The following is an 11,441-nucleotide window of genomic DNA, read 5'->3' as shown; positions in this document are numbered from 1 at the left end:
CTTTCAGCTTTGACCCCGATTCAAATCGGCGAACCGCAGAAACGCTACTTTTCTCGATTAAATATGTTTAGAAATACGTATATATGGCACTGTATCGCGTGTATTACGACATTTTCAGGCTACATTCAGGTGTTAGGCACAACCCGAGTCAGTAAAAACTTGTCAACAAGCAAGACATCACAGGAAGAAATTTGTGTACCCGGCGGGGGATGTATTTCCGGGTTGGCGGAAAAGGTAAGGTACCTGAGAGAAGCTGTTGTCATAAGAAAGGCATCTCTTATTACTATCACTGGGCAAATTCAATGTTTTGTTTATTTTTAATTTTGAAATATATAACAGCCTACGTATAGTTTTTTATGTTTGCAGCATACATACATAAAAATACTTTAAAATATAAATGTAATTTTACTGTTTATGTCATGAATTTAGCATGGAAAAAATGGCATATGCAAAAGGCTTGGAAGTCTGCTGAAGTTGGTATTAAATAGTTATGAATCACTTTTTGGTATTTATCACAGCTTGCAAACACTTTTTTGTAGCAGTTCAAAGTTTTTCTGTTCTTAAGCTTTCACCCAAAATGTTTTATGCTGTCGAGCAAACACATTTTCCTGTAGGTTTGATTCAGGCCACTGTGAGGGTTGTGCCAAAAGTGTTTTCGTGTTTGTTTTTTGTAGGCTAGATCATGGTGGGTTTTGAAGCCTGCTTCAGATGACTATCCCAATTTAGAAGTCAGTCTTTTCACTTTCTGACTGCAGGACAATTAGGCCTATATCTAGAACTAGCTGATGTACAATTTAATGTTTTCAGAACAACTAGCTGCTGAACAACCCTCAAGAATAGCACTTAAATGCAGAACAGTTGGCACCTTTTGAACATTGTTGCTCTTCTTTTTTTCCCTCTCTTTTCTTTGTTTGTGCTTCGAACACTCCCCCCCGTGATTGCATTCAGAGAGCTCAGTTTTAGCTTAATATTAGCGGCAGCACTTTCTAAAATAATTCTGGGTTAGAGTCTTGTCTGACATCTGCAAAACAACATCTGGATAAACATTGCTTTGCAGATGTCAGACATGGACTGTTATGATGACTTGGCTGCTGAGGTTTCTTTCTGGTTACTCACATAGGCTATAAAACCTGGTTGTGGATCAACTCTGTACACATGAATGATGCACAGTACAGTGTTTTCTGCCAAGGAGACATGAAGTTTTATCTCAAAGTTTTACTGGTCTTACAGATCTTTTATTCACTTCCTTGTCTTCAATGTATCTTTACTTACTGCCTTACAAGTTCTGAGAAGCCAATCAAGATATAGCCTACTGTAGCAACTGTGACTTTCTTTTTTGATTTGAAATGGCCCTAGTATTATTTCCACATAAAAAAGAGAAATGTTTGCATACAACAGTATTAGTGCACAGTTTTTACTTCTTGCACTACAGTAATCAGGATGTGGTTTATGGCCTGGACAATGAAAGTTTGTGGTTTATTACAAATGAGAAAATGTAAACTGAGTGCAGCTCAGAAAGCTCAGTATGAGTGTGGTCTCTCTTATCTGTGTCTTGTAGGCCTACTTCCGTCCCCTGTTCACTGTGTTGACACTGGATGGTGGATACAGCGTATCCATAATGCATGATACTGGCCACATTTGATGTAATGTGTACCAATATTGGTGATTTCTATACTCACAACTGTTGTCTTATAGACGTTTGGTTTGTTTGTTTTATTTGTGTCTCTTCCGCTTTTAACATACTCATATAAATATATCTTGACGGTGAGCTCTTATTCATCTGGCATGTCTCTTGTTAAAAGACAGTGAAAAGTCCATGGGTTCGAGTGCAGTGAGCTCGGCGTGCAGTTCCACAGTTTGTCCACTGGTCGGCGCTGTTCACCAGTGAATGTGTGTGGACTGAGGCGCTGAGCATTGCTTTTGCTCGGCAGCAGCTTTCCAACAGATAAGATAAGATTAATCCTTTAATGACCCTGTTGGTGGAAGCTGTTCGATATTGGTATTATACATTATCAGTCGTGGGCCAATGGAAAATATTTTTCTCGTGGCTGAGTAACTGTTGTTATTATGTTGTTATTGTTGAACATATCATAACTGGCGCATTGCATATATTGGACTTGTTTATAATATTTTGCATACAGGACATGTAACACTCTTGGATTTAATGGTGGCTATATATTATGGAATGGAACATGTGATTTTTTTGTGCAAATAGTACATAACAACCAATTAACTCAGTGTTTGACTGAAGGCAATTGATATTTATGTTTTATTTCTCTTTAAAATTAGATTATTGTAATATTGGATTTCACGCTCATTCTGACCTTTTTATTTATCCAACCAACACAAATGAAATAAAATAGAATAGAATAACGTCGAGTCTGCTTTAATATAATGCATAAATAAAGAATAACGCAGACAATCGTAATCATCGGTCAGTCTTAAAGCAGAAGGCCTTTCTGGTAATGAGGTTTTGTCCCTCTAATTCGACCTTCTGAAAACGTCGACTGGCTACACGGCCAGCACTTTAATTGTTCCCATTGATTGATAGAATAAAAACACAACAATGCAGCCAGATAGCCCGGGTGGTTTCCCTCCTATAAGGAAGCTGGCTGAGTGAATTGGGTGTAGCTGTGTCTGTGTGCGCCTTGGCCAATGGAACCAGATCCTCCCTGCAGTGCGTAAGAGCGCGATTTAGGATTTAACCAAGTCTTTGCTGCGAGGCTGGCTGCAGTCTTCACCAGAGCCCGACGGCCTGAGAGCCTTTCAACAATGCCAGTGTAGTTTTCACACCACTTTGGAGTCAGACTGCCTCGTTTTTTTTATTATTATTTGCTAATTAAATAAAACAAACCCACGCGATCGCTCTCGAAGTATGACTGGAGTATTCGACCGGAGGATCCCGAGTGTGAAACCCGCAGACTTCCAGAGCTCCTTCCAACTCTCCACCATGCACCATCCGTCTCAGGAATCTCCTACTTTACCGGAGTCCACCGCCACGGATTCTGGCTACTACAGTCCGGCCGGTGGAGTCTCTCACGGCTACTGCTCGCCCAGCTCCACCTCGTATGGGAAGCCTCTCAATGCCTACCAGTACCAGTACCCGAGCGTAAACACGTCCGCTGGAAATTACTCGACAAAATCCTACGCTGATTACAGCTCGTACACGACCCCCGCCTACCACCAGTACGCCGGGACTTACAGCAGAGTGCAAGCCCAGCCGAGTCCACAAGGTACAGCCCGCACATTTCTATTCTGTAAAGAGCAGATTACTATTTTGGAATCGTGTTACCTTGTTATGAAAAAGGTGTATTCATTTTTTTTTATCCAGATATATCATGCATCTGTTTTTGCAGAAAAAAACAGACGTGTTCTTAAAATAAAGAAATATATAAGGAATTCATTGTTTCTGTTTATTATAACTGTAATTTTGAAGTTTTGCACAAGATGCACATCGTTTCCCTTTTTAGTCGGTTTGGAATCAATTTGTTTTTTGAAAAATGATTTACTCGGATTTTCAGGATTGTAGATTATGAAGTGGTATGTTGTACAAAAAAAGATCTCTGAAATGTTGCTATAATGGGGGCACATACTTAAATTGTGTTGTGAATATTTTTGGCAGAGAAAGAGATAAGTGAGCCTGAGGTGAGGATGGTTAACGGCAAGCCGAAGAAAGTAAGAAAACCCCGGACGATCTACTCCAGCTTCCAGCTGGCCGCCCTGCAGAGGCGCTTCCAGAACACACAGTACCTGGCGCTGCCGGAGAGAGCCGAGCTGGCTGCCTCGCTGGGGCTCACGCAAACACAGGTGGGATTTCACATCGAATATTCTTTGTTTGCTTTGTTTTGAAATGCGGGAAAAAAATCGCTTAAACGGTTTTTATGAACTAAAATAATGTGTATTTTGGGCGAGTTTTGGTTTTTGTGCGTCTTTACGCACCATGCCTCTTTGTCTTCAGTCTATTGTGTTTGCGGGTAAAGCAAAGCCTATATGAGACATTAATTGTTAATTGTTTTTCTTTTCTTTTCTTTTTTAGGTCAAAATCTGGTTCCAGAACAGGAGATCAAAAATGAAGAAGATCATGAAAAACGGGGAGCTTCCACCGGAGCACAGCCCCAGCTCCAGCGACCCCATGGCATGCAACTCTCCACAGTCTCCGGCCGTCTGGGACACACAGGGCCCCTCCAGGCCGCACAGCCTACAGCCACAGAGCATTAACACGTCGGCTACTAACTTTTTGGAAAACTCGGCGTCGTGGTACACCTCAGCCGGCAGCTCCATGACTTCCCACCTGCAGACCCCGAACTCGATACAGCACTCACTGGTTCTTGGAGCGGGGACGTTATATTGAAAAACCTGTTGTTCATTTCAAACCTTTTTTTCCCTCCTTCTATGGGACTCGTGTTCAAATTTCAGAGGAATATGCAATGTATTTGATGACAGTCATAGAAGAAAACGTGTAAAATGTGTAAATGTGTGCATGTAATTTATTGCATTTTGGAAGAATATTAAACGTTTAAATGGACAATTGAACTTTGAAACCTCCGGCCTCAGTACAGTCTCTTGTCATTTTAACCATTTGGTTTTTTTTGTTGCTGTTTTTGTTTTTACACTGAAAACCACGACACAGACTCACAGACATAAATAATGTTTGTGAATCTCAGGTGACATTTGCCACACGGTTGTAAATCACAGCTGCGTGTTGACATGAATTATCTGTAGAAAATGTAAATCTAATCTTTGTAGTTTCCATTTACCAGGACAGCCACGGCCACTATTTATTTCTGTGGATTTTTATTTGTTATTTTTGATTAAAGGCTGTGTTTTATTTCTGAAAATGTTACGCCGACAAACTTAATCATTGTCTTGGGAGATGTGAATTACAAATATCTTCAGTGGTTTATTTTATACTTAAATAGCAGTTAAGGGGGGAAATAATTTTAGTACAGACATCAAGCAAAAGGGAAAAAATGTCATAGTAATATATGAATGAGGAAAAAATGGCTACTATCACAGGAAGCCCATCATAATAATGACACTCATCCTAATTGAATTTCGGTGCTTCTTAATTGAAGTTGATTGATTTGTGCTATAATGTTACTGTTGTGATTTCTTCATCATTTTACAGGCTCGTTAGAGATTATTACTGCTTTAGTGGAAGTCATGAGGAACATTTTCTTGATAGTATTGTTAACTAAATTACATTTCGGTCATCATAGCAAATTATTATAATAAGTCATCATTTTAAATTAACTCAATTTGTTATTAAACCCCGCCAGTATTATGCCACTGATGTATCCTTATATTGACCGATTTGAAATCCATGATAATGATATAACAATTATTATTATCATCATCATCATCATCACATCGGTGCCTTTGAAGGCCTTCTTATCATTGATTGTATTTGTAGTGGAGAACCTGGCTGAGCCTCTCAGTTGGTTCCAGCTGGTCTGGAAGGAAAATGCCTGCGTCTTGCCTCTTGCTTCTTGCAGCAGACAGTCTGCAGTCGCTCTCGCTTTGTGTCCCCTACAATTAGCCGCTTTGAATGGCAGAGAGGAGGCGAGGGGGGCGGCACGGAGATCTGAGACAATCCGCATTCCTGTGGGGGTAGACCGGCTCCAGAGCTCTGCCAGTCCCGGCCGCAGCCCACCTTCCGGGTAAAATAAAAAAAATGAAAAAAAAGAAGAAGAAAGAAAGAAAGAAAGAGAGAAAGAGAGAAAACCCTCCACAGTTTCACCATGTTATTAGCAGGCAGTAATACCGCTGCAAACCGCTGAACAAACCGCGCCACTGTGAGAAACATTGGGGGTTTGGAAATTGATCTAATTGAATTTGCCCGGCCATATGCACAGAAATCATATAAGTGAGTTTTTACAAACGACCATGTTGCACTAAACCCCCTGTGCCCCCTCCCCACCCATACACACTAACACACTAAACAATACTGCATCTGACCCACACACTGACCCATGCATGTTACCATATCCACCTGACACAGTCCTCTTCCTTCTCCCTTTCCTGATTGCAGCCTAGTGAATACACCACACACACACACACAAACACATACACACTGGAGCAAAAATACTCTTTAAAGATACTCTTCATCTAAAACTCCACACTGCTTGCAGTTGTTGTTTTTCAGTCTAATTTCTGATGCAGACTGAATGTAATTACTACAGTGGGAGCAGGTCACTCGAGAAATTTTGATTTTCACATTGCACGTGCACGCAACCAGGTTCGGGCACAGCTGCACACACACACCTCTATATCTCTCTCTCACACACACCACTACTGTACGTCTATCCATCCATCCATCCATCTCTCTCTCTCCCTCTCTCACTCACACACACACACACACACACACACACACACACACACACACACACACACACACACACACACACACACACACACACACACACACACACACACACACACACACACACACACACACACACACACACTCTTTTTCACATGTACACACACTCACACACACACTAGTGGTGCCATTATATCGAGAGCCCCCGTTTATTTCCAACCGAACATTTTCCACTCAGCTAGTTTCCCCCCGTTTTGCAAATCGAGTCTAAATAATGACAGTTAGCTTTACTGGACAGCTTCAACTGTAACACTCCACAATAATTATTCTCCAGGATTAGAGCCTCCATTATCATAATCTGGACATTGACAATTACCTATAATTTGCAAAGATGCGCTTGGTTCTTGATTGCAGAGGGCTTTTTTTTTTCTTTTTCTTTTTTCAAGCTCGCCATCACTAAACAGTGACAGTAATAACAGCTAATTTTGCAGGCAATATATAAGAGCTTACCGGGGTGTGCAAACACTTTCCCACCTGGATTTGCTTATTCAACCACCAGCAGTAAAACCGTGCAGCAGCAGCAGCAGCAGCAGCAGCAGCAGCGTTTGCTGGGTTAGCCTGTGTTAGAGAAGCGGAGCAAGGTAAGGATGAGTCTTCTACCTTTCTGTCCTGTGACTGTTCCTGGGCTTAGAGCAGGCTGCGACACCCTTGACTGCAAATCCACTCAGAGCTTAGAGTCATTGCTGTCAACAGAGAGTCTGAATGTTCCTAACATCTGATTTCTTCTTCTTTTTTTTTATTTGTTTGGTGGGAATAATGGATGTCTTTACGAGATTTGTTCCGGCTGATGTTTTTGGTAATGTTGTGTGAAATCTTGTCAGGTGCTACTGGAGCTTTTATGTGAGACCTTTTGCTGTAGTGAATCAGCCATAGTGGCACATCCCTCCCTCCCTGCAATCCCCCCAACCCCACCCCCACCACTCTGCTGCTGCACTTTACATCTATCTATCTATCTATCTATCTATCTATCTATCTATCTATCTATCTATCTATCTATCTATCTATCTATCTATCTATCTATCTATCTATCTATCTATCTATCTATCTATCTATCTATCTATCTATATGCACAACCATGATGAAACCTGTCACTGTGTGTGTTTCTGATGTTCTCTCTACCTGCTGCTTCCGGGCTCCATGCAGACCCCACAGATCAGGGTGCACATGGCCCAGGAGCAGATAGGGCCCCCCCACCCCCCCTCTACCCCCCACCCCACCCACCCATCCTCCCACCCCTCCTAAGCCTCGGGGGCCCCAGGTAGAGCTGAATGCGCGCCAGTGGGACATCCGCGTCTTGACAGCTGCATGGAGCTTTTCAGCGTTGTAATTTCAGATAATATCCCGAGCGCTCACTCTCCTCAGCAATTTGTATATGAATAACCGAATAATTTTCTCTTTTGTTCCATCTGTGCTACCTCAAATCCAAATAAAGATGCCTTTTAGTATTAAAAGTGGTAGAAAATTACAGGTAATTATCTTTGACGGTAAAAACGCTGTAATCAGCGGGCTACATCAAAAATTACCCTAATTATGCCTGCATTTATGAGAATGGAAAAAAAGCCTCACTTGGATAAAAACCCACAAATTGTCCCAAATATCTCCTTCATATTGAACGCCACTGCAGCTGGCTGCTTTGTTCAACATCGATCCCGTGGAGCTTGGCATTTAACGCCCTGCATTAGGACGGAGAGACGGGAGAAAACATTTTGTCAATACTTCTAATAATTGAGGGTGAAATGACAAGATAAGCTGGACCTGGAGCAAGTGTCTTTTGAGGTGAATGTAGACAGCAGCAGCGGTGCAGGGTAAGTTCATTTCCTCTGCTGTTGAGCGCATTTGATAAATCTATATACTACTGTAGCGTTCTCCATCAGCCCACTGAGCGCCGTGGATTTATTTAAGATGTTTACTCTAGTGAAATGGGCTTTTCACTTGAGCACTGTGTCATTTACTGATATTCACACACACCGGGGAGACGGGAAATAGGCCTGTTAGACTGTGATGTTGGCCCAATATGGAGCATTAAGGGGGAGAAAAAAGAATAGGCCTCGTTTTGAAATGCTTTTCATATTTGGAAATCATGCAACAGCAGGCATCTGTTTTGAGTCACGGTTTACTCAATCTGACAAAACATAAAAAGTGTATGTACAACTAAAATCGCAGATTATATTTACAGACAGACAATTTGCTTGGTTTTGCATGTTGGAGAAACAACCAAAAAAGGAAAGAAAAAAAAAGAGAGGAAAAATGAAAAGCAGTCAGGAGGAGTCCACCATGGCGACAGGTTCTGGGCGCCACAGCGCACGGAGAGTGTAAGCAGTCTTTGCCCAAAGTGGCTTGAAAATGTCACTGATAATATTTGGTATATTGACGTTCAGATGTTGTTGACATGAATGAAAGCGTGACAGAGATGCGAGTCCACTCAACAGCCATGTGCGCTGGACAAAAAAATGGTTAGTTCCCTTGTTTGTGTCATCACGCCGAGGCTTGGGCTGCGTGTTATCCTTCAGCAGAGAGGCATCGGAGGGGGTTTCATATGTGTGTGGTGGTGGTGTTGTTGTTGTTGCTTTTTTTTCTACCTCCTCTCCAGCATCCAGTCTCTGCGCTGACACAAATTGTAGGCTACGTTGGAAACTGCATGGCGGAGATCCGGAGGCCTCCAGACAGCTCACTGACCTTTTTTTTTTTCTTTCTTCCTTCTCCCTGCCTCATCAGTCTATCTCTGCATTGAATCTTGATGTGGGGAGGAATACCAGTGAGAGTAGCCGGGCATGTAGCTGTTGGCCGGCATGTTTACTCCTTTGGAAGAGGCCGAGACGTCCCAGATTGGAGGGATGGTCGGGGAGCGCGGGGAGAGCGACATGGAGCCCGGGATAGGGTCGTTCTCGTGCGGGTTGCCGCCTTGCTTGAGCAGCTTCTTGAACTTTGACCTCTTATTCTGGAACCAGATCTTTACCTGCAGGGGAGAGGAGGAGGAGGAGGGAGGGGGGCATGCAGTTAGAAGTGGACACGTGGATAAAGAGCATTTGTTTCTAGCAGGGGGTCTATAATACCAGAAAGACCATCAAAATAAAAGCACATTGTAAAAATAGCATAATCGTAAAATAATGTATTATAAATAATAGAGGAATGTTGAAGGAAGCGGTGTAAAGCAAAATGTAAAAAGAAAAAAAAAAGTGAAGCAGTGCATTGTCCTCGCCTACCTGGGTTTGTGTCAGTCCTAGAGAGGCAGCCAGCTCGGCGCGCTCCGGTAAAGCGAGGTACTGTGTTTGCTGGAACCGGTGGTTCAGTGCTTGAAGCTGCAAACTGGAATAAATTGTCCGAGGTTTGCGAATCTTCTTGCCTTTCCCATTAAAACGAATTTCCCCATTTTCAATCACCGTCGTTTTCTGCTGCTCTGCAAAAAAAACAAGCAATGTTATTATTCAAAACCACAACAGCGAAGATTGTGCTCATTTTTGTGTGTAAAGTGTGTGTGCAGGTGTGTGTATATGTGTGTCTGGGGAGGGGAGGGAAAGGAGGGGGGGTATCAAACAGCATAAAATATCTACGAAAGGTGAGGATAAAAATCAAAGGCGACCGATCAAAGTGTTTTTTAAAAAAAGAAGAAAGAAATAAAAAATAAAACAATCGCCTGATAAACGTTGGCATCTTCACTTTGGCTTCACGCGCCGTGGCAGCCCCAGTCCTCATACGCTGTCATATTTAGGATATTGCTGGTAATGACATGTCAATTAAATGCTAATTACAACATTCAAGGCGTGCGGGCTGCCTAATTTCCAGTAGTTGGTGAGGATTGCACGGTCGTGATGATCACACCCCGGGCATTAGCACAGGTTTTTGTGGGAGCCGAGGGGAGTGCTAAACGGGACAGCGGTGCAGGCAGCAGCAGGCTGAGGAGGTAACAAGCTGGATCTCCAGTCATACGGTGCCATTTACGCACGATTTTTTTTTCTTCCTCCGTGTAATCGCCCACCTACGCCTGAAAAAAAAAAATCAATCGTCCGAAATTCGGAGTGGCCGAGTCGGGCAGCGGGGCAGGGGAGCCAGGCTCGATCCCCTCGGTGGGCCACCCCGCATAGGCTACTAAAAAAGAAAAAAGGTACGCGCTAACGGTGCTGTCATGAGGCGGTGCATTTTCCACTCGCGGCTGTTGAAAAGGGGGTCTCTTACCTGTGCCGTCTAACCTTGTCTGTCCTCCCGTGTTGTTGTGATAGGATGGCAGGTACGGGCTGTGGTGCGGATGGCTCACGTAGGGGTAGGGTAACGACCTGTTGTAGGTGTTGGTCCCGGAGTACGGGGTGTTGTCGTGCTGGTGGTGAGCGTGTGAGCCGGAGTGCAGACAGTGCAGCGGGTAGTGGCCGCTGGCCATCGACGGGGAGCTCTGCTGTGAGTGCGACTGCTGCCCAAACTCCATGAAAGCAGACTTGGACGAGTCCTGAGCGTCCAGACCGTCAGCCATCGTAGTCATGGTCATCATCGAATTTTCTGCCTTGAGAGCACTCACCCCCCTCTCTCTCAAGACCAAATCGGTTTTCTCTCTCGCTGTGTTGTTGTCTCTCTCCCCTCTCTCCACCGCCGAACAGATATTGTCCTATTAACACCCGAATTTTCCAGACGCGACTTTATTTCCCCCCCTTGTCCTGTGATATTCTCACTCAAAGTGGCGGAAGGTAGGCATAAGTTAAGGGAGAGATTTTAAGGTGGATTCTGTTAAAATTGAGCCCTTGCTTCCAGACTTGATGCAGACACTACAAGTAAAATGGTTTGTCTCCAAAGGGCAGCGCCTCCCGATTGGTCATCCAACCCAACGTCATCAGTGCTTTGCGCTTCACGGAGACTTGAGCTGGAGTTAACCCACCTTACCAGCTCCCACCACAACTATGGGGGAAATAATATATGGTGGGAAAGACGCCTAATTCCTACAGACAAGCTTCACACGTAAAACCAGCTCTTTTGGAATTGCCGAGTCGATTTTGTTTTGTACCCAAACCCCCCAAATTACGCACGACGCGCAACATATAGTGCGCACTTTGATTTAGCCTGATGAGCCAGCAGT

The 11,441-nt window shown here is 43.5% G+C and overlaps 2 protein-coding genes across 2 annotated transcripts; one reads left to right on the top strand and one right to left on the bottom strand.

Moving 5' to 3' along the window:
- Positions 1-2,875: 2,875 nt before the first annotated feature.
- dlx5a (distal-less homeobox 5a) lies at positions 2,876-4,351 on the top strand (the record flags this gene model as incomplete). The annotated part of the gene is made up of 3 exons (XM_083981654.1): positions 2,876-3,233; positions 3,623-3,807; positions 4,037-4,351. The coding sequence occupies 3 exons, from the start codon at positions 2,876-2,878 to the stop codon at positions 4,349-4,351; spliced, it is 858 nt and encodes a 285-aa protein (XP_083837780.1).
- Positions 4,352-9,098: 4,747 nt separating this feature from the next.
- On the bottom strand, positions 9,099-10,862 carry dlx6a (distal-less homeobox 6a; the record flags this gene model as incomplete). Its single annotated transcript, XM_083981970.1, has 3 exons — positions 9,099-9,338; positions 9,586-9,779; positions 10,556-10,862. The coding sequence occupies 3 exons, from the start codon at positions 10,860-10,862 to the stop codon at positions 9,099-9,101; spliced, it is 741 nt and encodes a 246-aa protein (XP_083838096.1).
- Between the last annotated feature and the right edge of the window lie 579 nt (positions 10,863-11,441).

This window comes from Trachurus trachurus, assembly GCF_905171665.1.
Source record: "Trachurus trachurus genome assembly, chromosome: 11".
Taxonomy (NCBI): domain Eukaryota; kingdom Metazoa; phylum Chordata; class Actinopteri; order Carangiformes; family Carangidae; genus Trachurus; species Trachurus trachurus.
This window is presented reverse-complemented; position numbering and strand designations above follow the sequence as displayed.